Source organism: Ovis canadensis, chromosome 9 (genome assembly GCF_042477335.2).
Source record: "Ovis canadensis isolate MfBH-ARS-UI-01 breed Bighorn chromosome 9, ARS-UI_OviCan_v2, whole genome shotgun sequence".
In the NCBI taxonomy this organism is placed as follows: Eukaryota; Metazoa; Chordata; class Mammalia; order Artiodactyla; family Bovidae; genus Ovis; species Ovis canadensis.
In genome coordinates, this window is record NC_091253.1 from 54,381,935 (window position 1) to 54,408,836 (window position 26,902).

The following is a 26,902-nucleotide window of genomic DNA, read 5'->3' on the forward strand; positions in this document are numbered from 1 at the left end:
GTTCACTGTGCTTAATTTGAAAGACTAAAATGTATTAGGAAAAAAGAACCTTTTGACTTGACTATATTAAATAAAAATCTCACCTCTGTCTGCTGTTCTGGCAATTTCATGTTGTCAAAGATTCTGAAAACAATTCTAAATAAATCCTGCCACCAGTGTTTTTCATAAGTGTGGCCGTAGGTTTTCATTATTTCAAACATTACTGTTAAACCCCTAAAATGAAAAATATAATTAGAAAAGCTAGCATAATACATCAGTACTTATTTTTATAAGTCATTTCACAAAGTTACTGAAAGCTAAGTTTAAAACACTCGATACTACACTTTTAAGAAATTTAGGCTGTAGAACAGAGGTTTTCAGGATGAACTGTTTGGGGTAAAACTCCCCAGGCCCTGGCCTTCACTGCTTATTCTCCTTCCACTCCCACCCCCACCACTGCAGCATTTTAAAAGGTGCATGGGGGCTACAGAGCAAGGGAGATCACGATTTCGGCAGTAGCAATTCTGTGGCTCATGCCCATGGAAGAAAGTATACTGGTATGTGTAAGAACAAATAAAATTAGATTCTGGAGAATCTTTTTCAAAGAACTAGAGGAATTTCTAGCTCATACCCCACCTGTTCATGTAATACCCTCAAACTAAAGGACTTCTCAAACCAATTCACTAGGACCCTCGCTCGTGTGTGCAGGCATCATTCCCCAGTGTGCTGGGCCAGAGCAGCACGTGTCACACAGGGTGCGGAGGGAAGTGTTCCTTGAGAGTAAGCTGCTTTAGTATTCCACTCATTCTCTTCTGAATGAGTGTTAAACCTGAAACTCAAAATTGCCTTCTGATTCCTTATTATCTTTCTTGAAATAATGCCTTCATGTAACCATTAAAAAGCTTGATTTTTTCTCTCTTGTTAAATTTCTTTTAAGAAAATGTAGGTACCCTTCCACTTAGAAAAGATTTGTATTTCCCAAAGTCTGGTCATAAGTCAGAACAGTATTTCCTGTGAAATACTCCTTGAGGACTTGAGGGCTCCCTGAGATGGTCTAGCTCAGTTGCTGCAATGCTACCCCCTGGGCCTGGTACCGACACACGTGGTACACAGGATCACGCAGTGTTTCAACGGATGTAAAATCACATTACGGTAGTTTGGTTCTAAGGCAAGTTACGTTTGTTTGCTCTGTAAGATACCTAATGTGTAAAACTACAGTAAAAGAATTTCTGTGGAAGAAACACACTATATGTTTCCCAGAAAACCCGTGCGCACCCTCACCCCCCACCCTCCCACACACAATGAGACAGGGCTGGTTCTTCCTCCCACTCCAAGTAACTGGATGCTGAATAACCCCCATGGCTGGGCTGGGCAGACATGAACATCCTGCTTCTTGCAGGCCCCCAAAGCAAACACAGATCCACAGAGGTTCCCAAGGCTTTTCACCTATTGAAGGAGTTCTGCTGAATATTTAAATTGCTGGTATACGGAAAAGAATATGGAGGGCTCTAAGTTAATTATTTAACCCTAAATCTATAGAATTTTGAGGGACTCAAATGAGAATGCATGTGAAAGTACTCTATAACTAGCGTGTTATACAAATCGCAGTGCTGCATTTTTAGATGTAATTGAAATAACTGCCTTTACAAATCCTGGCGTGAGGTAGGAAAATCAAAGCCATCCCTGGACAAAGCTTACTCACATTTTCTCTCTCTTTACCACCTAGAACACTTATTTTTTCTTCTTAAGAACGAAACCCATCCATAATCTGAACATAGGATACAGTGAAAAGCAAGGGAGCATGGTCCCAGACAAGGACAGGTAAGAGAGTAAGAAAGCAGGTCCGTCTGTCCCCGGCCAAAGAGATTTCTACAAATAAACATGGGCAGGGAGGGAGTGCTGAGTTTCTGTGACTTTCAGTTACCACATCTTAGTTGCTCTACTGAAGTGGTGGACATCTGAGAGTGGTATATATAATCAATTAGGGGGCTAGCTTGAATTTTATCAAGTTTCCTAACAGGTCCACTGACAAAAACGCCTCAGGGCTTTAAATGTGAAATGAATGTCAAATGTGCTTGTGATGACTAAATTCTGTGAGAAGTTTCCAAGGTGTGAGAATATTTTGGATTATTTTAAATTTCATAAGAATCTGTTGTAACAAATAACACTCTAAAAATCAAAAACTTCTTAGGCTATAAAACAAATTTAACCTTGGCTAGGGATGGGTGTGGTTCTGGCATAAGAGGAGGGAGGAAGGAGAGATTCATTCTTTTATTACATTCTATCACTGATTTGTTACAAGTCTATACCACCTTTCTGATGTCCTGCTGACAGATATTAGGATACTCAAGTTGGTCATTTCAATGTGGCCGTCAAAAATACGGAGTGAGGAAAACTACATTATGGGATTGATAAGAATGCTAAGAAATTCAAAACAAGTTCTTGTGAGTGTAAAGTGTGAGCACCGAGCACTCGTCTGGTTCCATCACACCCAGAGCAGTTTCTTCACAAATGCACGGGACAGTCACACAGATCTTTTATTGAGATTATACTTTTGAAAGAGTTCTCTTTCAAGAGGCCTATGTTACTCAAAACTAGATTACTGGCCAGTCTTCAAAGAGAAATGGTTCTTTACCTAAAAGCTGCCAGGGACATGCATTTGGAAATTCTTTTCTCATTCAACAGAAAATAAAGTTTGGGACTAACTTCAATTTCTGATTGGAAACAAAAGTATGAAAAGATAGAATGTGTAAATTAACACGGAATCTAAAATTCAAACTCGGAAATAATCAAAATTTAAGGAAAAGTAATCTATTTCCATTTTTTGTTGCTCTATTTAACATATTTTAAAATTTGCCTATGTAATAATTACTATATTTGATCAAGTTAAACTTATATTCACATAAAAAAGGTTAATTTGATTAAAATCAAAATAAACCTTGCAAACTTTTAATTACAAATACTGATTGTTACCTGGTTCTTACATCTAATTTGCATCTATTGATGATACATGATAACTCGAAGAGAATTGGGAACCAGCCTCTCACCCACACTCTGTCTTCAGGTGCCACATTCATGTCGTCACTTGTGTACTCCTTGAAAGCCTTTAAAAAGAAAGGTAGGTTTATTAAAGACAAGGCGTTAACACCTATACACGTTTCTCAAAAGCAGTTTTTAAACATTTTGCAAGTCAAAAATGAGCAATTTGATTTAAAAACACTTATAAAAAGATGGAGATTATAACTGCCTACAGAGCATGGAATAGAGTCCAAAAGCTGCTTTCAGCTCCAACTCCATCATCAGCTTTCCATTTCAGGCATTTAAGTGGTTATAACATCAGATAGCCATACCACCACACTGGGGAGGTGTGCGGATTGAATGCATGTAAGTACTGAACACACCACAGGTCCATGTCAGCATGTGACAGAAAATCTATGAAGCCATCTTTTCTCCTAATGACAGTTACAAAGATATGCAAGTCAAAGCTGGCTGCTGGGCTGCCAATTCAAGCTTTCACTCCAGTGCTTACAACCACACTCATCCACAGTTACCTTCAGTGCTGCAGAGCTTGACACACAAAAAACAGTGTATCAAGGTAACGGCTGAACACACAGGCCTGGATTCAGATCCTGTCTCCTTCACTATCCCTATGAGCAGGGGCACATTTTGAGCTTCTTTGTGCCTCAGATTCCTTATTTAATGGGGCTATAACACAATCTATCCCATAAAGCTGTTATTGAAAATTAAACAAGTTTATACATGTGAAACACTCAGAAAAATACCTCGTCTTCAATAAATGTGACAGCTCAAGATAATTTTGAAAAATGCTTCATATCCCCTAGATTCCCAAATAAACTTAGATCTCAGACTAGAAATAAATGCTAAGTCACATTTTGTTTACTAAACAATGCTATACCTGAGGTCTATCAGACACGTATTTTGCACAATGGCGAATAAGTCGAATTGCTTCCATACTTGTATCTGGGAAAGCTGCATTGCACGCAAATTCAGACAAACATTTCACTGCATCCTGAAAAGAATCAATGGTCGCTGGAAAGTGTTTTTCAAACACAAGGGCTATAAGGGAGAAAAACATATCCAAATTATTAAAGATTTTCAATTATTCCTAATTATACCCAAATACACAGAGCTCTAGATGTAATGGATATTTCTTGAAGGTTAAGGGTTTTGATTCCAAAAGATATGGGTTCCAAAGTCTGTCTTGACCAGTCACCTGACTGCCATGGGTAGTGGGAACAGCTAGATAGGTCTGTGTTTCTGTGTTTTGTTTATACTATAAACCCAGCACCTAACAGAGACTGGTACACTCAGATGGTAAAGAATCCACCTGCAATGCAGGAGACCTGAGTTCAGTACCTAGGTGAGGAAGACTCCCTGGAGAAGGGCATGGTAACCCACTCCAGTATTCTTGCCTGGCAAATTCCATGGACAGGAGTCTGGCAGGCAAGTCTATGGGGTTGCAAAGAGTCGGATATGACTTAACAACTAAACAACTACAAAGTGCTTATTATTAGCACAATACTTAATTTACTAAATAAATTTAAACAAACAACAAATGATAGCTATGGTGATGTCATCATTCTTGATGTTGATGACAATGATGGTCATTATTATCTTCTAAGAGAGGCTTATTTGACATTTTAGGTGTTTCAAAGTCAAAGGAGGTTATGTAGTACAGTAGTCAGAAACAAAGGCTATGTCTTAAGACTCTGGTTTTGTGCCTCAACCCATCTCTCATTAGTTTTGCGTCTTTAGACAAATTACATAACCTCACTTGATCTGCGTTTCCTTATCTAATTAAAAAAAAGATAATAAAGATATTTTTCTCATATAGTTATTGTGAAAATTGAAGAAAATACATGCAAAGTGCATATAGTGCTTGCCATGCAATAAACATTCAATAAATGTTAACTATAATATTATAATAATGGTAATACTATCACTTTTTACTCTGCTTCTATAGGCAAAACTTGGTAAAGCCCATGACACGCCAATAACCTTACACTTCAGCTATCCTCTGAACACACTCAAGCTGTGTTGTGCTGTGTTCCCACTTGAACAGAGCTTAGGGGATACTCACTGACAATATGTCCCGTTGTTTGAAATGCAAGCTCAACTATGCTTTCATCTTGATCCGATGCAGCAAGATGAAATACAGAGAAGATGTTCTTCCATCCGGACCGAATGTTAGCAGCTTGAGAGTTAACCATCTGTGCTATACACCGTACAACCATATCGCGAATCGTTGGAGACCTAAAGTAGTAATATAATTGCTTGGATAACTCTCATCAGGTTTTGTTTTTCCCCCTTCTCTTCTGTTCCACCTGCCCCCCTCCCACCCACCACTGCAGAAAATACACTATTTTCCTGATGTTAAGCAGTTCAACAAATATAATACCTGTTCCGTTTCATTATATGTTCAAAAGGTCTTAAGAAATCCTTCTGGAATCTGAAATTAGCAAGCTCCCCTTTCTCTAAGAACTTCATTGACAGCTGCCTCAGGGAGTCTACTGCAAAAATAGCTACATCTTCATTAGGATTACAGCCAACCTGTAACAGCAACAGAAATAGAGGATGCTAATATCAGCAGAAAAATCGGTAATTTTCTTGAAAAATATATCATTAATAGCAAAGACAGGTAAATTCAAAGATTCTCCATGCGGCACTAAGTATGCTAACAATATTTCTCAACAAAAGAACATATTTTAACTAAATTCTTAAAACCTAGAACAATTATTTCTAGAAGAAAAAAACAAGACAAAGTGTTTTCTAATCTAATTACAAAAAAATGTAATAAAAATACTGCTTAGAAAGGAAAAAGCTCTTAACTAGATTATGGTAAGGGAATTTTAAACAACAAAAATAAATTACAAATTAAGCAAACTGTATAATTACTCAAATACCTTATTAAAATGATCTCCAATAACTTCCCAAATTCGAGACCATTGCAATCTTATTCTTCCCATGTTGTAATATGATATTTCTACTATTTTTTGCAGACTAAACATTCTTGGATGCGTAGTAGAAAGTAATTCATCCATAGACACAGCACAGAGCCAACGGACAAAATCCACTATAACAGAAATAGATTAACATTTACTTTAAAGCTTAAAGTCTTTTAACCCAAAAGTCAGTTTTTTAACTGAATGTACATACTTACCAATGGCATTTCCATCTAGCCTTGTGGACCCTGTAAATATTCTAAAGAAAAAAACAAAAATCACAATGCAAAAATTTATAAAGTCTCATATCTGATGTATCAATTCAAAAACAAGTGGCCTAGTTTACTAGCTACTTTTATATGTAACTGAGTGTGTACTTTTTACCAGATAGTTTAGTAACAAGTGTAGTTGGAATGTACCACCCACCCTTGTACTGAATGATATTAGAGAATGAGTACATTGCTGCAATTTTACTAGTAAATTTATCAACACTAGGATGGGTATTTCATGAGCCTCAAAATAAGAGACTATTAATTTATAAAACTAATAACTGGCATACACAAAACACACTTCTCAATTTTCCTGAGTATTTACTAGTTTAAACATGTTCTTAAAATGAAAACTTCTACTTTATTTTTATAAATAATATACATCTGATTAAAAAAAAACTCATGGTGAATTACAAGTGATGAATAAAACCTTACAAATAGTTTTCAACAGTTTAACTAACAAGTAACTAACCCCTTTTCTTAGAGCATTCAAACATTCAGAGTTAAGCTATGCTATCCAGCTTTGCCCTGCCTCTTCACTTGAGCTCTTTTTCTGTTTCGAAGTTTCATAAAAGATTTCAGCATAAACACATTAGTCCTCTTACTTTAAAGTCTGCATGTGGTGACTTCAAGGCTAAACTGATATTCCTCAATGTAAACTGTACATGATAGGGTTTGGACGATAAAAAGGAAACCTCAAAAGCAGGAGCAGGTCAAATATCAAACTTAGAAACAAAGGGAATCATAGTAACAGTACAGCTACAGCAATCACAGGGTGGGCACTACCCAGAGTGCTTTATATCTGTATCTACCTACCTACCTACCTACCTACCCATCCACTCATGTAACACCCACAGATACTACGGAGCACGTCAGACTCCCAACCTTATCAACACAGAAACTGAGGCACAAAGATCTATAACAACTGTCTAAAAACCACAAGCCTACTACGTACTAGAGCCAGTCAAACCAGGACAGGCTGACCCCAAAGTCCACCCTCTCAACCACCCCACACTTATCTGAGCAAAACAGAATTTAAACATTTACAATACATTCTAGTTTTTTCCTACTCCACAGTCTAAATGTTCTGAGTATATCATGATTTTTCAACCTCTATGCCCTTGAAGGTCTATGCATCCTGGCAACAGAATAATGAAAACAAGAAGGAAAAGCAGTTTAAAAACTGACAAGGTAGTAACTCAGAATCTGATCTCCGGCTAAAGAGATATCTTCACATTTCCTCTATTGCTCTTGTGAGTAGAACAAAACAAAAGTTCAAAAATCTGACTGAAAACATTATGGGGGTCAGGGAGGAAGAGTAACGGGGCCTCAGTGAACCCGAAATGTAAAATAAAGGCTACAGACCTCTCACACGAACAAAAGTGAGAAGTGCTGGACTCTGCATTATGAATGTCATTAGCTGTTTCTCAAACTAGAGGGGTGCTCCTGGAAGGCAGTGGCTATAAAACTCATACCACAAACGAAGTCCACCCTGAACAGTACAAGGGGAACAACAGGAAAAACAACAGAGGAAACAACCTTTTGTAAGCAAGGAGGACGCAAGTGACAAAGAGCAGGGGAGGAAAGAACAGCGGCAGAGAACTCCAGGGAAAGCTGCAAGGACCCCTGTGAAGACGGCCGGAGAGAACGGCAAGCAAACAGCCAGGCTCTGCAGACTCGGGTGACAGTGTGAGCAGGGGAGCATCCATCCTGGGAAAGGGCAGTTTGATTTCCACTCACTCTGGTAGCCTCTGAGGGGTCACTGTATTTCTAGAAATGCTCCATTAAAGATAAGTCATATAGGAGAGCAGAGTGGTTTAGGGAGGCATTTATAGTAAAGCCTTTATATACTAAGGCAGAAAAGAGCTATGCTTCACAACATCAACTATAAAATGGATTCTACATGCCTGTGTGAAAAACAGAGAACAGAAGCATGAGAATCTTGTGTGTTAACATTAAAAGACACACCCCTGAAAAGTACAAGTAGGAAAAAAAGATTGACAGATTTCCTGAATTCTTACACATTATGACAGTGATGAGACAATGCAAAAAAAAAAGGTTGAAATTTGCAGATTCTAGATCAAATCAACTTCAAGCTGTATGCAACACACAGGCAGATGAAATGACTGTGTATCTAAAGTCTTCACAGTGAAAATATCAGAGGTAACATTTATGGCTTAGACTCAACTTAAAGACGTTTATGAGAAAACAGGGAGGAGTAGTCCATATTTTCTGATAGGTGACAGAATATTCCAAAGTGTGGGACAGGTCAATATACAGCCAGATCTGGTATGCTTAAAAAAAAACTATTAAAAAACTATGGTGCTACATAACTTTTGACTTTAAGGGGTAAATCGTTCCTGGATAATATTCACCCCCCGCGAAGTTGAGTAACATTTAAGCAACAGCTGGTTTAACAACGCCTAGAAATGTTTTCCTAGCAAATCCGAGAGGATCAGGGACTCCAGGTTAAAGTGCCTTTATACTCTTAAGTTCTAATAATACAGGATTCCAAATACAAAAGTGAAGATAATCAGAAAATTTTACCATTTTAAAGCTTTGAATGGAATAAAAATTTTTCCATTAAAAAACAGAACCTATTTATAATTAAGCAAAGAATTATTATTTTCATTTTGCATGTTTAGTTCTTATACTTATCACAACAGATTATTCAGAATAGGCCTAAGGTCAGAAAAACAACATTTTTGCTGAACAAGTACAGGACTTTCAAGGATGATGCCTGACAATACTCTCAACCACTGTCTTGACTTCCAGGGCTGTCTCCCTGAGTCAGCCTATGGAATCAGAATATCACAAATAAAACTAAATCCAGATACTCAGAAAGAAATTCAGAAGTGATTTAATGAGAAATTGTGATATGTACCACATAATAATATAAATCTTGTAACAAAGATGTAATTTTTGATGCTTTCACTATAAGGTAAAATGTAAATATTGAGGTTGTGCGTAAAAGTGGACCCTGAATTTATGTTGTAGAAGTATCTGGTGATGATGAGTTTGAGACAGTGACGTACTAATAGAATTTGTGCTAAGACTCCTCTGAAACTGCACAAACTCTTAAAATGGAGAGGCAGATTACCTGTTCAAATGAGTGACATGTTTCTCTGCAGCAAAGTGGCCAGCTGGATAAATCAGAACTGGCTTTGGTCACATGAAGTATGCTATGGCAACAAGACTAGTAAGTAAAACTTGACTCTTGTCTGGGTAGATTCTCCTAACAGTGATGATGCGCTTTTGGGTGGCTAGAAAACCATCTGGAGGAGGTCTACCCTGGCAGCAGCAGGACAGACACTACAGCTGGCGCTATTCCTCAGATTCTCTGCTAATGAAAGTGTCACTGTAATCATCACGACCAGACTGGCCTGCCTGCGGGAAGGAGCAAGTTATCTGATTCCCCTCGTCTCAGTTTCCTCCTCTGTAAATTGAGGACAGTAATAATATGTATCTTATAGGCTACTAAGAGGATTACATGAAGTAACACATGGAAAGCATCTTTTCTGTTTGTTTAATATAATCAGTTATACATACATCCACTCTTTTTAAAAATTCCCTTCCCAGAAAGCACTCTGAAAAACACATGTTAAGCCTCTGAGTTATATAGTAGATATAAAATGATACACAATCTCTTTTCAACCATCGTAAGAAAAAGGCAAATTAAGCCCCTCCCTCCACCCCCAAAAAAGCAAGTGGGCACATGGACACTAAGAATTCTTTCCAAGTAAGAAGTTCCAGGGAGTATTGCAAGGGTCAGTAACAACTAAACACCCTAGTTCGATCTAAGAGCAGAAAGTTTTCATCTACAAAGTAAAATAATAGATTAGTGGGAGTCTCTAGGCATCAAGGAAAGATTATAATACACACTGTATTTTTGACAGTTCCCATCAGAAGTGTTCAAATGTAAACACCAGTGTTACAAAATGTTTCAATTATTTGGGCATCCATATGGAAAACGTTCATCTTCTTAAAAAAAAATAAAAAACTAGACATTATTTTGAACACTGGGGATTTTTAAAATCTAGAATATTCTATAGTAAATATTCTAGAATATTCTATAGTAAAACAAACCATAATATATTCTTTTAGAAATATTTAGAAATAGTCTTTTAGAAAACCAGACTAGACATGGGGAATGTATACACTATATGTATATAGTATATACTATATATACTATGTATATACTATATACTTAATGTATATACTATAAAATAGAATTCTCCCCAGTGAGAACTGCCAGCAAACCCTTTCATTTTCCCCATAATGCAATCCCATATCATACACTCAGGAAGATAAATTATACTCTATTTTCAAATAGGAATAATAAGGGGAGTACATTTTTTATAAAGGATATTTTTTTAAAAATAAAGGAAAAGAAAAACTGTGTTCTTTCTCATCAAGGTTAGCATTTCCCTAATGCCCACTAATGTCTACTGTCACTTAAATCTTCATACTGTTTATCTCCTTCCTATATTCTGTGACTTAAAAGCAAAATTGTAGGTACTCCAGCATTTAAATCATAGCATATCACAATATAGTCTTTTATTACCTAAGGAAAGATATTTTGGCAATCATTTTTTTTTTTTAACTAATGAGCAACACACATCTAAATGCTACAGAATTAAAACAGTATTCATCTGAAAAGGGAATAAAACAGATACCTTACCTATCTACAGCAACAACAACACTTTGAGAACTGGTTTCTCCAATGGATTCCTGAATACTTGCTATCTGCTTCCAGTCCACATTTCCTCCAACTACCACACAGAAAAGAGAGCATTTCAGTGTGAAAATAGCTCAGTGAAAGAATGTACTCACAGTTCTAAAACACATTTCTAATAACATAAGTTATTTCCCCAATGAAAGAAAGCTTTGGGTGAACAATTCTTTTTGGCATCAGTGACTTACTGAGTTATACTGAGTGGTATACAGAAATGGGTAAAGACACAAACTTGTTTGCAAAGATCACACAAATTAGGGACACTGAAATTTTTAATCACTCAATGACATTAGGCAGAATTTCTCTCAATGTTTAAGGGAAACCCCCTCCCCCAACCACTCACCCCAACACTGCGCAGCATACGGAATCTCCCCAACCAGGGACAGAACCTGTGCCCCCAGCAGTGGAAGCGTGGAGTCTTAATCACTAGCCCACCAGGGAAACCCCTCCCTCAGCATGTAAGAAACAGAACCAACCCTAGTTCCAAATGTATCAACTTAGGATTCCCAATTCCATACAATTAGATCTCTCCTATAATGTAATCTTCAGTTCCTCGTTTACAAATGTTCACTGAAAATTCAACTGGTATGCTATAAGATTCAAAAGAATCACTTGGTTTTTTCCCCCAACATTGGTCCCATGTGTTTGTAGACAGCAAAACAATTCCCCCAGTTCTCAAGCTCTTAAATATCTTTCCCTTCTTCCATTATCACTAAATCTTTCTGCTGGCCTGTTTTTCATTTGATTCACTCATTTTCATTCCTACTTAGTTTAGACCATTATCATTTCAGGACTGGATTACTGTAACAGTTTACTGCCTTCCTTTTTGCTGATTCCGCCCTCACACCCTTTAATCTCCTTTCTTCTTCTGGAGATTAATTTTCCTAAATCACCACCTTTATTTTGCTTACTATTAGTTTCAGGATAAAGTATAAACTTTTCAGCCTAGGACTTAAGGGAGCTCCCTCCAACATATGTCTCTATTCAGGTCATCATCTAAAGTTTACCTCCTGAGACCCAACCTGAGTTCTCAATGAAGGATTCCCCTTTACCTTCCTCTGAATGAAGTGTTTACTTAAATTAGTACTGCTCAACTCAGAATGTCTTCCATTTACTTTCTTACTATAAATTACTTCAGGTGTGGCCCTGTTGCCTTCTCAGCCAGATAAAAAGTTCCCAGGTTAGGAAGCAAATCATACACTTTTTTTTTGTCTTCCTCTACCTTACTCAAAGCAGATGCTCAACAAGTACTTGTTGACTGACTAGACACTCAAATGACTTTTTGAATGCAGATGTAACAGATGGTTTTATTTAAACCAGCTGAACTCAAAAACTACTCCAGGAACTGAACAAAGGGAAAAGAATGTGATCCCTGTCCTCACGCAGTTAATAATTTACCAGGAGGGACAGACTTATTTCCTACTTTAATATACTCTGATGATTATTTCATGGCTGAACTCAACTAATTATATATAACACAAGTGTGGCTAAACAGAACTATTTTTTATAGGGGGAAGGGAGAATGCAGGCGTTGTTAGCTCATGGAAAGTTTTCACATATGATGAAATATTAATTCAAGTTAGATCTGAAAGGATCATCATGAGAGAAAGAAAGAAGAAAAAGCAATTCAGGAAGAAGGAGCAGCATATATGAAGTAATGGAAGCAGGCAAGTGAAGTTCATGTTCCAACACACTCAGATGTAGCCATAATGGAGGGTGATCTGGCAGGGGAGAAGGAAGGAGAGAGAGAAACAAGCAGTAAGAGATGGAGCTGGACAGACAGACCAGAAACAGAATGTGAAGAACTTTGACCATCGTGTTTAATGTTCTACTTTTGAAGACAGGGAACCATTAGATCTTTTAAAAGACTGACATGATCCAGTCTATTTTCTGAAAAATAATTCTGGTACTATCTGTAGAACATAGTGAAACATGAAGCGTCACGGAAGCCATGCAGACAAATTAAGGGTCTATTTCTGTAGCACAAGTGAACAAGGATGAAAGCCTGAAATAAGCGACTGAGAAACGGGGTGGTAGGAGGACAGTGTCAAGCAATATGAGGTATGTGGCATGTTACAGGAATTTAATGAAGAAAAATCTGTGAGAAAAAAATGCCAGGTACTACATAACTTCGTCTGTGTATCAACTGAATGTCCTTCCCACATTTCTGTGGGTATTCTTCAAATACCCACAGAAGGTATTTCTGTACCTTCTCCATTTAGATATAATAATTTGTAATCATTAAACCCATTTAAGAAGATTTAAAATGCCTAACAATCCAAGAACCAATTTCATAATATATGACATCTATCAAACATTTATATGACAGTACAAGTAATAAGCCAATAGTTTCAGTTTTACCAAAGAAATGACTCAAAAGAACAAACATTTAGATTAACTAAGAACAAAGATATGATGTCATAATATTCACTCAAGATTTATATGACCAAGCAACTGAATTTTAAAACTTTTAATACATATAATAGTATGCATATAATTCAAATCTAATAACTCATAAGCTATTTATTCTTAATAACAAGTTTCCTGTTTCTAAAAATTAAAAGTATAGTTTTGTATCACATCTGTAAGGAAGTGAGATAAATATACACTCAGCCCTATTAACTTGGTTACATCAATATTTGGGGTATAGAATCTGTTGACAAAGGAGGCTAATAGTTTATTTTTAAAAAACAAATTATATACAGATGAAACCAGCTCAATCGTCTGCACCTCCTCCAGCTTCGGTATGGACTAAAGCATCCTGAGTAGGTGCCAGGACACCGCTGAACAGTACACCTGCCAGGCTGGGCGAGCCAGGAACCAACTACTGAGATGAGCTCAACTCAGGGGGAGCTCTGCCCAACAGGGGCTGAGTCAGCATAGGGGCTCCCTCTAGAACGCAGACTAGAACCTAAGACCTGATCCCTCAGCAATGAGAGCAGAAGGGAGCAGGCCGTAGAGCAGAGAGAGGCGGATGGCACAAAGAAAGCATGAGAGATGAACAGCGTGGTCAGTCACTTGTGTGGCTTGGAGGCCTGGAATTTTTATCTCAATCACAGTTCCAGACTCCAAATGTGTTTAATATAAATTCCCTTTTCCTGAAGGGAGAAAGCAGGTCAGGTCACCTCTTTGCAACCTAAGCAGCAGAGCAGCACACTGATCAAATTAATTTTAACTCATTTTCAAGTATTCCAGTAAACATGACCAGCAAGGATGATTTCTCTTGTTTTACTAACACTGGTAGAAAATAAAATATTCCCCTGGTATTTTATTTTTAGTGTAACCTACTTCTGTTACTTGCCAAAACTGAGCCCTGGCGGTCTCACCCCTCTTTATTTGGGCTCTCCTCTACTCCCAAGGCCTTAGAAATAAAGACTGTTCAAAAGCAGCTGAATCAATCAATGCACCTTTACTTCACTTGCCTGTAAGTATTTTTCATCTGTATCTCATGCTACCTTCTGGAACAATTAAGAGTTCTAATGTCTGAGTCAGACTTCTATGTTACGTAAGTCACCAACCATGCAGGTGCTCAAGCAGTTCTAAATCCTGCAGTTGTCTATACCTGCACCTCCCTGAACCACAGAGCACCACTGGTATTTTACAAGTGAGGTGCAGACTGCACTGCTGAATTACTACTGCAAACTCACTCAACTTGAAGCCACAACATGGTCCTTGTCTTCACTCCCCTCCCTGTGGGTTGTTTTTCAAGCCTGAAATTCTTCTGAATTTCCTAAGACTTTTTATTGCTACCAACAATGAAGAAATCACTAAATGATAAAAAGAGAAAGTCCAGAAGTACAATGTTATATATAGCACAAAGCCTTAAAAGGTAAATATAAGTATTTTTAGACCTCAGGTGTATTCCTTCATGTTTTTTAGGCTGTATCTCTAGATTTCTCTGTTGGAAGTGAGGTAGGGAGGCCAGATAAAGAATAATCCAGAAACATGTGAGAGTTGGATCATAAAGAAGGCTGAGCACTGAAGAACTGATGCTTTCTAACTGTGGTATGGGAGAAAACTCGTGAGAATCCCTTGGACAGCAAGGTGATCAAATCAGTCAATCCTAAAGGAAATCAACCCTGAATATTCATTGGAAGGACTGATGCTAACACTGAAGCGCCAATACTTTGGCCACCTGATGTGAAGAGCTGACTCACTGCAAAACACCCTGATGCTGGGAAAATTGAGGGCAGGAGGGGAAGAGGCCAACAGAGGATGAGATGGTTGGATGGCATCACAGACGCAATGCACATGATTTTCAGCAAACTCCAGGAGATAGTGGAGGACAGGGAAGCCTGGTGTGCTGCAGTCCATGGGGTCGCAAAGAGTGAGACATGACTTGGGGACTGAACAACAACAACAATCCAGAAACAGTACAGCAGCACTAAGTCTACTTATATGTTAATATATTGTAATCCTGACAACTCTCTAAGGAGATACTACTGTTAGTTTGGAAAAGAGGAACCTGAAGCTCAGAGAATTAAAGTAACTTGCACACACATCTTGCACAAGTGCAGAAGAAGCATAAGTGAAGAAGAAACATGGAAGAATTCAAACCCAGAAGTACATATTCAAAGTCAAAGACAGTCTAAACTTTGTTTCTTCCCTGGTAGACGTTTTCCACTTATGACTAGAAATGTATGGTTTTGGTTCTTCTTTATCTGCTTTTGACAGTACCTTCCTTTTTTCCTGCTGGGTTAAACCTGGATGCTCCTGGCTGCACTGAACTCAAGGGGAGCCATGGGACAGTTTCCACACCGGTGTAAGACTTGGGTTATGTCTGATAGTGCTGTTAAAAATATCTGCATGTGAATGCTTTCTCCAGGTGCCCCCAACTATTTATCATCTTAAACAAGCCTTCACTCATTTAACTTATCTGCTTAGTCTCAAAAGCAGGTAATTCTTTAAGACATTTTTTCAGATTATTTTCCATTTAGATTACTGTAAATATTGGATATAGTTCCCTGTATTACACAGTAAATCCTTGTTACTTATCTATTTTCTGTATAGTAGTTTGTATCTGTTAATTGCATACTCCTAATTTATCCCTTCCTCTCTCCCTATTCCTTTCAGTGACCATAAATTTGCTTTCTATGCTTGTGAGTCCGTTTCTGTTTTGTATACAGAGTCACTTGTATTAAGTTTTAGATTCCACATGTAAGTGATATCATATAATATTTGTCTTTCTCTGTCTGATTTAGTTCACAAGTATAATATTCTCTCAGTCCATTCAGGTTGCTTTAAATGGAATCATTTCATTCTTTTTTTTAATATAAAAGGAGGTAATTTTAAACTGCACCTTTCTCCCACCCTCAACTATGTGGTTAAGACTAAGGGTCATTTAATATTGCAAACTGGACCAGGCAAAAAAGACTTACAATGTTATCTTGCTTAACCTTTATAAGGTTAGCCAAAGGGCATTTTATCCTAGCCCTCTAATTATATTTCGCTCATACAATAAAGTTACTTACATTGAGCAAGTTAGAAACAACTGTGATACTTCACAAAAATAATTCAAAAAATTCTCACCTAGCCCTAGCCCCACAAATTCATCAGGAGCCTGATCTTTCGCTCCAGTAAGTGATCCTTCTCTGCCTCGTACTGTTCCAGAAATGTACCGAGGCTTCACTCCAGTTCCTATAAGTTGAGCAAGCTCCAGCTGACTGATGCACTTCAGAATCTTAATTACAAGAAAAACAAATTTAAATTCTGTGTTAAAAATCTTCATAAAAATATTTAAATGCACAAAGTCACAATTTAAACACAGGCTACATTATAAATCAGCATAAAAAAGTTAAATGTACTTAATCCTGAATGTACTAGATTAATTTTCTCCCCAAACACTTAAGCATGTCAGTGATATAATATTTAGCATTAGCTCATTTTATAAACCAAATTGCAAAAGAAAAAAGAAAGTGCTTATACCTCATGCCATGAATTTCCTAAGTAATTTCCATCTGTATGAGCCACTGTGATAAGCGTTTTGATTGTGTCAATGTTCTTCTGCTTCATTTCAGTAATCCCAGAACTCACTGTGAGTAAGGTAAATCTTGCCAGTGCCTGGACGTATGCATCTCTTTCCAGCTGTTGAAAGAGACAGAGGAAGAGAACTCACAGGGTTGTAAGCACAACAGAGTAGGTGCTGGTTCCCTACTGATCAACTGTTTACTTAATTTAGTAAGTTTTCAACATGTCATGAATTACATATGATACCTCAAAACTATAGTTCTTTAAATTTTAATATGAATGAAGCCAAAAAGGATGAATTTTTAAAACTCAAAGGCAAGGGTGGTGTCAAATCAAGATGAAATTTCGGCAACAATAAATCATATAGTAAGAAAGCATTCATTGAACACATGCTTCAAGTGACTCGTGTGAAGCAGCAGAAACTCGATTTACAAATTGGCTCATGTTCCCCCTACAGTTAAGACTATGCTTTTTATGCTATAACATTCATAATTAAATGAGAAATAGGCTTTCAAAAAGAAAGTAGGTAAGCATTGGATAAAATTTATTATCAGACAAAGCATATAATTTATTAGAAAGAACTATCTTCATAAGAATTATGTCCTTGATACTTGAATCTCTTAAAGTTAACCTGTTCTTAGGGTTAAGTAAAGTTATAAAATAATATCTATAAATATATAAAATATGAAAAAGTATTATATGATTCAATAAATAAGAACATGCAATATAAATAAGATATTCAAATTACAATACAGGAATTCAAACTCTTGGAAATTTCCCACACAGCTAATATTCTATACAAAAACACCCTGCAACACGAAGTTATTATGATGAATGGTAGACACATCAACAGAGAACTACCAGTCCTGTCACAGCTTCTTGGAAACTTAAAACATTAAGATTCACTTAAACTCCACTGTAAACTTGAAATTAGTTTTTTAACAGTGTCAACACAGGAAATAATTTAAACTATAGTAATGACATAAGTAATTTACGTTTTCCAGACTGGCTACAAACACAAAATTCTGTTACCTGAATGCTGAAAATGCATGCAATTCTGATTGCACATCTTATACCTTCCAGGCAAAGAGAGGCTACTTCAGTATCATCACAGTCTTGTAGACCCACACTGAATGCAGCCAGAAAAGGGGTCCAAGCCAGCTAGAAAAGGTAGAAATTTAAAAAAGGTCATGAACATCAAATGGTAATCAGACTTTAAGATGAGACCACAGTAACATTTCTCAATGTTTTCAGACAATGAATGATTTGTGGAAAGTTCGAAAAAGAGCAGTAAGTTTCTAGGCATAGTTATGGGGAGAGCTTTCTTAGAAAAAGAGGAGAAACTATATAATGCTGCCTGGGCTTAAGTAAGTGGGAGAACAAAATTGTAAATTCAAGAGAAGATGGTACATACATTTTAAGCACAGCACCTATGAGTTATTCACATTAATAAAAAATGAGGATAGTCTATATTCATAAATTATATTGATTTTATCTCTGACTTCAGAACTCATCTCTCTGCAAGCTGTGTCTCTTGCAATATTTCATGGACTACTTTTATTTCCAAAAAAATCCTTTTAACCATTTTCTACTTGTAAGACTTACGTTACTCTCTTTTCTTTAAGCCTGTTCTGTGGGTGTCATTTAGCCTTATTGTTTCTTGTAGTAAAATATTAATATTTTACATTGAGACAGCAGTGATATCCCTGGCTCCTTGTTGGACAATATTTTAAAATACAGTTAAATAAAATACATCTTCTTTACAGACTATGAAAGTCAACAAACACTAAATTTTATTAAAACTGAATACCTTCTGAAACTGTAACATAAAATTTTAAAAAAAGAAAGGTATCCCTGACTACTGAAAGTCCTCCTATCAAAACATGTATGTATATACTGGTATGTATATACTGGCATGTATATATGTGTGTGTGTGTAACTTTGAAATGTCTGATATAAGAGTATTTGCTTCTTTAATAAATAAATCAAAATGAAGCAGAACTATATATAGTCATAAAGAGTATTTATGACAACATGGTACAGAAACAATAATTGGAATTTTTAAAAGATCTAAAAAAAAATTTCTGCATTATTAAGACAGAATTACCCCCAGCTTTGTAACCTCAGGAAGTTCAGAAGTTTAATTCCTAAACAAAGGAACGTAAGTCACAGTACCTAACTTTCAGTCTTAGCCTTGTCACTTATTTCACCTCTTTTTTTTCTGAACCTCATTTTCTTTAGTACCAGGACTGCCGCTACACAGAGATGCTATGGGAAGCAAATGACGGGCAGGACTTTAAAATACAAAGCACCACAGGAGAGTAATGCATTATGCATCCTATGCTAAGTGAAGAAACAGCACATCTCTATTTGGAAACCTATGTAATATATACAAGGAGAAGTATAAGCTTCTTAAGCCTGTGACAACCCCACTGCAAATTAAAGAACGATCTGTATTATCAAATTATACCTAATAACAGCCAGGGGACAGTGAAATTTTCTGCTCAAGTGTATAAACCTCTGTAGAAAACGATCTGGCCATACGTAAAAAGGTTCTTAACGACATCCCTTAATATCACATCACTTCTAGGAGTCTTTCATTTATTCCTTGACTCAATCAATGCTTACTTAGGAGCACTAACTCCAAGCCAGGAACTGTGTCAGACTTTGAGAAAAGTCACCAGAACAGAGGTACTCCCTTACCTCTCAGAGTTTAAAGTCTAGCACAGACATTAAGGTTTACAGTAAATAAATGCATAAATACACATAAATACAGTGAAGGAAGAACACAGCACGTATGAAAGGAGACCTGACTTAGAGAGGCCAGAGCAGAACTCACTAAGAAGGTAACACCGAAAGCAGAAACGACTTGGGCAATGAAGGAAAGAGCGTCTAGACAAAGGACACAGCTTGTGCGAATGCTCTGACGAGAAAATAATGTAGGGTATTCTAGAAATGGAAAGAATGCCAGTGTGACTGCAGCGCGGGAAGAGGAAATCTGATGATGAGGCTGCAGGCAGGTGGAGCCGATCACACATGGTATTCGGACCCTCGGGTTGTGTTAGGTTTCACCACAGTTGCAAAATCAGTGAATAGCTTTAAGGAAGAAGGTGACAATTCATTTGTATTTTAAACATTCTGTGCTCTGTAAATGGGTAAGAGAAGCACAAAAGTAGACCCAGACACCAGCCAGGAGAACACTCCAGCATTAAGAGTGAGAAATGAAGGACACTGTCTGAAAAGTAACGACAGTAGAAATGGCAGGGAGAGGAAAGGTTCTCAATTCCAGCTCAGAGGAAGAAACAAATGACACCTAATCCAGAGAAGAGATCATGAAAGCTCTTTACGAAGAATTCCCAATAACATGGGAAAACACTCATGCGAGAAACAGCAAGTTACAAGATTCTATACACAGTAGAATCACAACTGTTTAACAAGAGGAAAAGTAGTATGTAAATATAGTAAGAGAAATGTTCTGAGTGGCAGAATTATGACTGCTTCCTTATTTTTTTTTCCATCCTCCACCACCTCCTGTCTGCCAAAAACATTTGCAAACAAAACAAAGGTATAAGATTATTCAAAACAGAACAAAAACTTAGTTTGTAATTTATTTCATAATAAGTGCTCTTAATTTCAATCTAATTTCCTATATTACGGTAAAAGAGAGGCCGGCGATACTCCACTATTTCTTCTAACATTCTCTCCCCAAAGTCCCACTCTGAGCCTGTAACTCTCCATCAACTTTTAGAAGTATCACGATCACACAGACCGTAAAGCAAGGGTAGAACTATAACATATTAGAGCTGAAATATCATCATCTTTTACTACCCACACAAATGCAGTTAATGTCTGAAGAACTCAAGTGATAACCTTTAACCTCCACAGACCATCTAACTGCACTGTCTCAAAAATGGACATGTACTTGACCCATTTTTCCTTCTCTAGGAAAAATTCCCACTTTCCTTGACAAGACTCCCGTCCACTTCCCTATAACTCTTATGATGCACTGCTTACTCATTCTGGAATTTAAAGAAAGGATAGAAAAAAAGCATAGGAAAATGAAGAGGAAATGGAAAATCAAATTATAAAGAAGCAGTAAGCACCATTCTTACTAGATCTATAAACATAAAAGAAAGCTCCCTTTTGTTCCCAGTGCTACTTTCGGGGCCCCAGGAGCACTGAGAACCCTCAGATTAGCCCTTGGGCCACAGGCATTGGAAGACAGCAAGAGGCTCAAGGTCACTTTGAGATGTCAGGGAACTCTAGAGATCTAAAGAGAGCTCAGAGGAAACCAGGCCAGAGATTAATTCTCCCAAACCTTTCTATTCTTAAGGTCACACACCTATCAATTACTAATCATGCATACCTAAATAATACGGCTCTCACTTCTGGGTCTCTACTAATGGGCTGTATCACCGTACTGCTTTAACTTAAAAATATGCTGAATAGCAGTATATATAAATGTATATACTGCAACTGAAAGTCGTTAATAACTCTTACCTTAAACATGGGTCTCACATGCTCCAAATGTGTTGCACTCGTGAAAGGTGCCTGAACGTGGCTCACAGCCTCCATGAGAGCTTTAGCGGTCTTGGCCATCTGTTCCATCTCTAAGTTATACAGCAGTCTTCTTTGTTTTTCACTGGCTACATCTGAAACAGCAAACACTATTAGCATTTAATATATAAAGGCTTTAAGAATGATATTTTGATGTTTCAGCATAAAATCATCAACCAATGAATACTAATTCAAAATGGTCCTAAGAAGCCAGATGCAAAGGCCATATAACATATGATTCCATTTAGATGAAATATCCAGAGTAGTAAATCCATAAAAGAGAAAGCAGACTGGTGCCAGCCAGAGGCTGAGGAAAGGCAGGGAACATAGAAGAACTGCTTAATGGATATGCGGCTTTATTGGGAGTGATGAAGTATTTTGGAACTATATCAAGGTGGTGACTGCACAACACTCTGAAGGTACTAAATACCAGTAACTGTTCACTTCAAACAGCTCATTTTGCGTTATATGAATTTCACCTCAAAAATGGGGGGAAAAAAAAAAATCCTCAACTAGGCTTCAGGGATATGCAGGAAATCTATGCAAAGGGAAAAGAGTAGGCACGAATCTGTCACACTGAAAGCGCCAGGGAAACAGCCTAAACAAGGGCTAAGAGAACAGACGAGGGGCCATGGTTCACCTGTGTGACTTGAGGGGTCTCCTGAGTTAACAAGAAAACAGAGGCCTCACACGCAGGATGACTGTAGAATGTCAGCCCACTGCCACCCGCTTCCCACACCCAGCTCTCTCAATGACTTCCTCACTGTACACAGAGCAGGCCAGAGAAAGAGGGATAGGAAGATGTCATTATGTGGGTACGAACAAGAAAATGAAATCAGATAACTGGCATCTACTCAGGTGTAAAAATGAAATCCTGATCAATACACTTAACAGTTTTTCAAGTAGAAGAGGATGACGCTACCCTGTGAACTGCCGGCTGGTGCTGGACTGCAGTAAGGGCCAAGGACGCCGACTTCTGGGCCAGCCTTTGCCACTCGTCAGGGTTTAGGCACAGGGATTTAACGAAGGCTTTCGCACTGCACCTAGCTTCTCTGATTCTAGGTGTCCTAATCTCTCTGCACTTTTGATTCCTTGTCTATAAAATCGGGGAGAACTTACTAACACTCCTCAGGCCCACTCCTCTGCTCCCCAAAGAGAAGGCCACTTACACTCCACAATCACTCCTAACATTATCTCCAGAGCCTCTGACTTCCACCCTGTAATTCTTCATCAACGCCTAGAAACACGTATCACACAGGCCTTCCGGACTCTCTCCTGTCAACAGCCATAGTCTATGGGGTCGCAAAGAGTCAGACACGACTTAGCAACTGAACACCAATAACGTTTCAGCAGCATTCTGCTGCTACAATCTGTTCTTGTTGATAAAGCTTGAGATTTCATTTCCAAGTGGAAGCTGCTCAGAAAGGCAGGAGCTCTCCTTCTGTATTACTGGGCCCCTACCCTAACGCCACGTCTGTAGCCCGATTTTAGCTCTACTTGAATCACCACTGTCTACACATACAGAACGTTGAGAATGGAGCCAGGCACAGGTCGCTCCTGAGGCTGGTCAGATCTAGGAATGCCAGAGTGATATAATTTGTGGTGCATGTCAAGTAGTGATTTCCAACCTCCTGAGCTCCCCCATGATCCTAACCTTCCCCATCTCCTTGAATCACCCCTACTTCTAGCTTCTGTTAACGTGTAATGATAGGTGAACCAATGGAAATAAGTTGCTTGTAGACAACAAGGAGGCAGAAGAAAGAAGAGTTGAAGTCTGACTATTGGTGTTGCCTAACCAATCTGCCTGCTCTCCAAGTCCATGCTGAGGTTAACTGCCTCGTGGACAAGCGTATACTCAACGCACGCTAATTCATGCATAGTATGTAGCATTTCCCATTTATCATTGGTCAGTGCTATCTTTCTTCAGGATATGGAGAAAGACATAATCAGATCATCAAACAATGTATTATAATACTTTTCATTAGAATAAGTGATACTTGGTCTACTCTAACTTAACTTTTTAAGAACTGTATTTTTTCCTCCTAAACAACCAGGATTCAATTGATCTGGACACTTACTCTGTTTACTTGACTTTGCAGGGATTGTCAGCTCCTTCGTTTCTTTCATTGATATCTTTTTTCCAGCTATTTCATTATAGATGGCTGACAGATACTCTTCAGGGAGATCTTTACTGTCATTGATGCCTCTATTCATCTTAATGTACTGTTCCTTGGTCATTTTATTTTTAACCTAGAAATGAACAACTGATATAATTCTTAAAAATGAACAGAAAAATACTCATATAAGAGAATTTATAAATACTTTGAGACAGAAAGTGGAAAATACTAAACAAGGCAGACATTAAAGTGAAAAAAAGAAAGTCACAGAAAATGAGGACAATGTAGCAAAGACCAAGGTGGGCAATATGCTAATTCACCTTGCTGTGATGTCCCCGAGTGATCTGTCGACAAGAAAACAGGCAGATGAAATAATGAAATTGTTTCTGCCCAAGGTTTAAGAGTTCTAGACAGAGTCTTTAAAAAAGGATCATGACAATCATTAGAAACTTATGCTACCAAAAAGATTCAGATCTTCATTCAAAAGAACATAACTGTGTTTGCTAATGATTTGAGAACTGATTTTATGTAACAGTGGATATGAGAATAATAAGAGCTGAAATTTATTTAAAATCAGATAACAACCTTGCTGACTGACTCAGTGTGGTTAACTGAATGCTAGGTGATGTGGGCAAAGTATTCTTTGAACTTTTCATCTTCTTGTTTAAGAGTACACACAACAATACCATCATGCCACATACCATGGCAAGTCTGTGGAGAATAAATCTGTCATATGTAAGATGGTGGCCCTGCCGCTGGACTTGGTAACTAGCACAACCAAAATTTTTCTGCCGATGGATAAAACCCAGAAGTCATGACATCTCTGTATTTACTTATTAGTTAAATATATTCCTACCACTTTCCACAAAGAATTTAAGGCACCTCTAAAGATAAGGGTCTTGTAAATTTTTAAGAAGGTACATAGAATAACAGTCAACATCAGGAGTAAATCATCAGAAGTTTGCAAAAATAACTATAGAGAAACCAGAAGGTCCAGAAGACATAATAACTGGGATACAAACATTTAACTAGTTTTGTGTTTGTGCGCGCTCAGTTGTGTCTGACTCTTTGCGACCCCATGGACTGTAGCCCACTAGGCTCCTCTGTCCGTGGAATTCTCCAGGCAAGAATACTGGAGTGGGTTGCTGTGCCCTCCTCCAGGGGATCTTCCTGACCCAGGGATCAAACCCGCCTCTCTTACGACTCCTACACTGGCAGACGGGTTCTTTACCACTGCACCACCTGTTCTGACTACTCTGCAAACACATCTTTCTAGAATGACAGAAAAGATGAAAGGAACAGTTTTCCTACAAAAAAGTAAAAATGTTACCATAAAAGTTTTCAAATGTAATCATTATTACTCAAGGGAAAAACACTCTAATATACTAAAACTTTAAAAACTTGAGTTAAGGCACTTAAAAAACATTAAAAGAAAGCCATTTCACCTAAATTTCTAATGAGTACTAAAAAAGCAATGACCCAGGGACATAAAAATAAATGACCACATAAGTGCTTCCAGTAAGAGGCTACAAGAAGATTAACATCACTGGAAATTCTCAACATGGTACAATATTTTAACATCATACCAATGAGAGACAGAGATAGACACAAAACAAATCTTGGCAGAAAATCTGAAGTAGCAATAAAGTATATTTGTGAATCTAGGTTGGGAGGGAGGGGAAGGAGCTCCCAGCACGTTAGAGAAGAGAACACATCAGTTTCAGGTACAGAAAATAAAAACACATTGCTCAAATGGAACATTTCTGCCACAGTAGGGTTCTGGGAGTAGTGTTAAACATAATCCTACTTTTCTTCTCCGGCTCATCTTTTATGGAACACTTTACTCTTGACGTTTATTTTCATGTGTTTAAATTAAGCTGTGCCTAATTAAGTTTTAATGCTTAAACCTCTTCAAGCCAATTGTTACCACTGATGAAAATGAATAAACAAAAAAATTTAATATGTTCTAAATATATCTCAAAATTTAAAAACTGATTCACACTATATATCAAAGGTAGTCTAACTATAAATGTTCTAGTTAGCAAAGGAACATAAATGACTTGTGAAATTCACTTGTATTTTAACTCTGAAAACAATTAAGAATGCGGAGAATTAGTTTTGAGAAAATTCTTTAAAGTTACTTGTGTTATTTAAAAAAAAAGCTACCATTTGTCACAGTTCATCTAGACCTACATCATAAATTACATGGGGTCCGGATTATGGGGTTCAATTTTCTAATAGGCCACCTATCCTCCCAGGGACTCCTAAGCTGTCTGAGAGCCGGCAGGCTGAATGGGAGCAAGGACACCAGCCTGACACGGAGCAGCATCTCAGAGGCAGTGAGCACTGCTGGAGTGGGACTCCAGGCACATGCCCAGTGACAGCAACAGGGCCACAAAGATATGACACTGATTTCAAGAGAATGCTCCCTAACTGGTATGTGTCCAGAAATTTTTAACAATCTGGAAACTGTGAAAGAACATTCAAGGAAGTTTTAGAAGAAAATAACCTACACGAGAGTGTACATATATAAGAATGTATGAGGAATCTAAAACATGGCACAAATGAACTGATCTACAAAACAGAAAGACTCAAGAGACCTAGAGAAGAGACTTGTGGTTGCCAAGGGGAAGCGAGGAAGGGAAGAAGGAAGAACTGGGAGTATGTGATTAGCAAATGTAAACTATTATATAGAGGATGGATAAACAACAAGGTTGTACTATACAGAACAGGGGATTATATTCAATATCCTAGGATAAACCATAATCGATAAGAGTATTAAAAAAAGAATGTCCATGTGTATGACTGGGGCTTCCCTGGTGGCTCAGATGGTAAAGAATCTGCCTGCAACGTGGGAGATGTGGGTTCTATTCCCAGGTAGGGAAGATCCCTTGGAGATGGGAATGGCAACCCACACCAGTATTCTTGCCTGGAGAATCCCATGGACAGAGAAGCCTGGAGGGCTAAAGTCCACGGGGTTGCAAAGAGCCAGACACGACCGAGCAACTATCACTTTCACATGGGTATAACTCAGTCACTTTGCTGTATAGCAGAGACTGGCACAACACTGTAAATCAACTACAATAAAAAAGAAAATTAAGAAGATATGACACAGGTGCGTATAACATTATAATTCATTAACAGAACAAAATCTGTTACAAGCATGACCTTCTAAAAACAAAGGGAGGCAGTGTAAATGTAAAGTTACTTTTGGTTTAGAGTGAAAAACCTGACAGAAAATTCTTGATATGAAAATATTCAAATAAGTCTTTATCTGTAGACTGCTTTATAAAACCATGGAAAAAAGTGTCATGC

General features: G+C 37.7%; 1 protein-coding gene across 2 annotated transcripts in view; it reads right to left on the reverse strand.

The window, feature by feature from the left end:
• Nucleotides 1–26,902, reverse strand: part of ARFGEF1 (ARF guanine nucleotide exchange factor 1) — a 131,762-nt gene that overhangs the window by 15,748 nt on the left and 89,112 nt on the right. For both annotated transcript variants that reach the window (XR_011259004.1, XM_069600139.1), the window contains exons 18-30: nucleotides 23,549–23,720; nucleotides 21,414–21,565; nucleotides 17,946–18,074; nucleotides 16,872–17,030; nucleotides 16,476–16,626; nucleotides 10,893–10,983; nucleotides 6,161–6,201; nucleotides 5,904–6,073; nucleotides 5,399–5,550; nucleotides 5,081–5,253; nucleotides 3,896–4,056; nucleotides 2,953–3,083; nucleotides 84–213 (exon numbers count right to left, since the gene is read on the reverse strand). Coding sequence is in view for 1 of the 2 variants with exons in the window: in XM_069600139.1 (XP_069456240.1) it covers nucleotides 84–213; nucleotides 2,953–3,083; nucleotides 3,896–4,056; nucleotides 5,081–5,253; nucleotides 5,399–5,550; nucleotides 5,904–6,073; nucleotides 6,161–6,201; nucleotides 10,893–10,983; nucleotides 16,476–16,626; nucleotides 16,872–17,030; nucleotides 17,946–18,074; nucleotides 21,414–21,565; nucleotides 23,549–23,720 (1,812 nt within the window). In the remaining variant the exon portion in view is untranslated. The remainder of the gene's footprint in view (nucleotides 1–83; nucleotides 214–2,952; nucleotides 3,084–3,895; nucleotides 4,057–5,080; nucleotides 5,254–5,398; nucleotides 5,551–5,903; nucleotides 6,074–6,160; nucleotides 6,202–10,892; nucleotides 10,984–16,475; nucleotides 16,627–16,871; nucleotides 17,031–17,945; nucleotides 18,075–21,413; nucleotides 21,566–23,548; nucleotides 23,721–26,902) is intronic.